The sequence below is a fragment of the Lycium ferocissimum genome, chromosome 2 (genome assembly GCF_029784015.1).
Source record: "Lycium ferocissimum isolate CSIRO_LF1 chromosome 2, AGI_CSIRO_Lferr_CH_V1, whole genome shotgun sequence".
Taxonomy (NCBI): Eukaryota; Viridiplantae; Streptophyta; class Magnoliopsida; order Solanales; family Solanaceae; genus Lycium; species Lycium ferocissimum.
In genome coordinates, this window is record NC_081343.1 from 47,314,046 (window position 1) to 47,315,507 (window position 1,462).

General features: G+C 37.5%; 1 protein-coding gene across 1 annotated transcript; it reads right to left on the minus strand.

Moving 5' to 3' along the window:
- Positions 1–268: 268 nt before the first annotated feature.
- LOC132047662 (uncharacterized) lies at positions 269–682 on the minus strand. Its single transcript, XM_059438675.1, has one exon. It carries the CDS (start codon positions 680–682, stop codon positions 269–271), a length of 414 nt encoding a protein of 137 aa, XP_059294658.1.
- Positions 683–1,462: the final 780 nt, after the last annotated feature.

A 1,462-nucleotide genomic window follows, 5' to 3' on the forward strand; every position in this document is an offset into this window, starting at 1 on the left:
GAAACATTCAGAAACAGAATACCAAAACTAGTATTATCTAATCAAAACAAAATGAATAAATTTCATTAACAACTAACCATAATAATATGACTAGACAAATTAATGCTAATTGAAAAGCTAGTACTCATGTAAACGACTAATGTTACATGATCATTTATTCACTAGTTACTACAACTCGAAAAAATTAAAATAAAACTACTCAATCACCTCTAACAACATATCCATCACCAATCAAGTGATCTATCTTTCCTTCTCTCAAAGAAATTTGTTACAAGTGTGTGATGTCAACTTGATTTTCAGAGATAAAATTAGCTTCGGGATTTTTCTCTTTCCTTTTCATTGATGCCTGATAAAGCTCAACCAAGTATTTTGCCGTACAACAGGTATGTGACCAGTGTCCACTTCCACCACATCGATAGCATTTATTTTCTGAGCCACGTGCTTTTGGCACTTCATGCCTGTCATCCTTATTTTTCCCTTTCTGGTAGTGATTCTTCTTTGATGAATGATTAACACCAAGAGAAGAATTTCTTCCTTGACCAGTATCACGACCACAACCACTATCACGAGCACGAGCACGACTGGGGCCATGACCTTTTCCACGCCTAGAGTAGTGGGCGTACACCTCATTCACTTCGGGGAATGGTGCAGCGCCAGTAGGCCGATTCTCGTGATTTTTCATCAGCAAATCATTAGTTTGTTCAACCACAAGAAGTGAGCAATCAAATCACAATACTTTGTGAAACCTTTCTCTTGCTATTGCTGTCGCAGGAGCACATTCGAGGCATGAAAGGTGGAGAACATCTTTTCCAGCTTATCAGAATCACTAATCGTCTCTGCACATAGTGTCCATATAGAGGTGATTCTGAACATCTCAGAATTGTACTTCGTAACTGACTTGAAATCTTGTAGCCTTAGATTGATCCATTCGTGTCGCGCTTTTGGGAGGAAGACCATCTTCAGGTGGTCATACCTTTCTTTCAATTTTTTCCATAAAACGAGTGGATCCTTAATAGTAAGATATTCAATCTTCAGGGCCTCATCAAGGTGATGACGCAAGAATATCATAACCTTGGCATTTTCTTGGTTGGATGCTTTATTTTTTTCTTTATTGGGTCTCCAAGACCCATGGCATTCAGATGGATTTCAGCATCTAGCACCTATGATAGGTAGTTCTTGCCCGAAATATCAAGGGCTACAAACTCAAGTTTCGTGGGGTTAGCCATAAAATGGAGATAAGAAAAATAGTACCTTAGCCTTCGAAAATTTCTTTAGACGGTAGATCCTTGTCGATAACGTCTTTGTAAAATAAGAATAATATAAGACAAGAAATGTAGACAAAGATTTAGAGAGGAGAAGAAGACTTTCTTCTTATTTCAAGTTTGTTCAAGTCTCTTCAAGTGTGTTTCTTATATCTTCTTGTAGGACTAGAAATACCCATTTGTATACAGTAGAATTCCAT

Bases quoted from the DNA above. Each gene is read 5' to 3' on its own strand.
- LOC132047662 (XM_059438675.1), bottom strand. From the start codon at position 682: ATGAAAAATCACGAGAATCGGCCTACTGGCGCTGCACCATTCCCCGAA.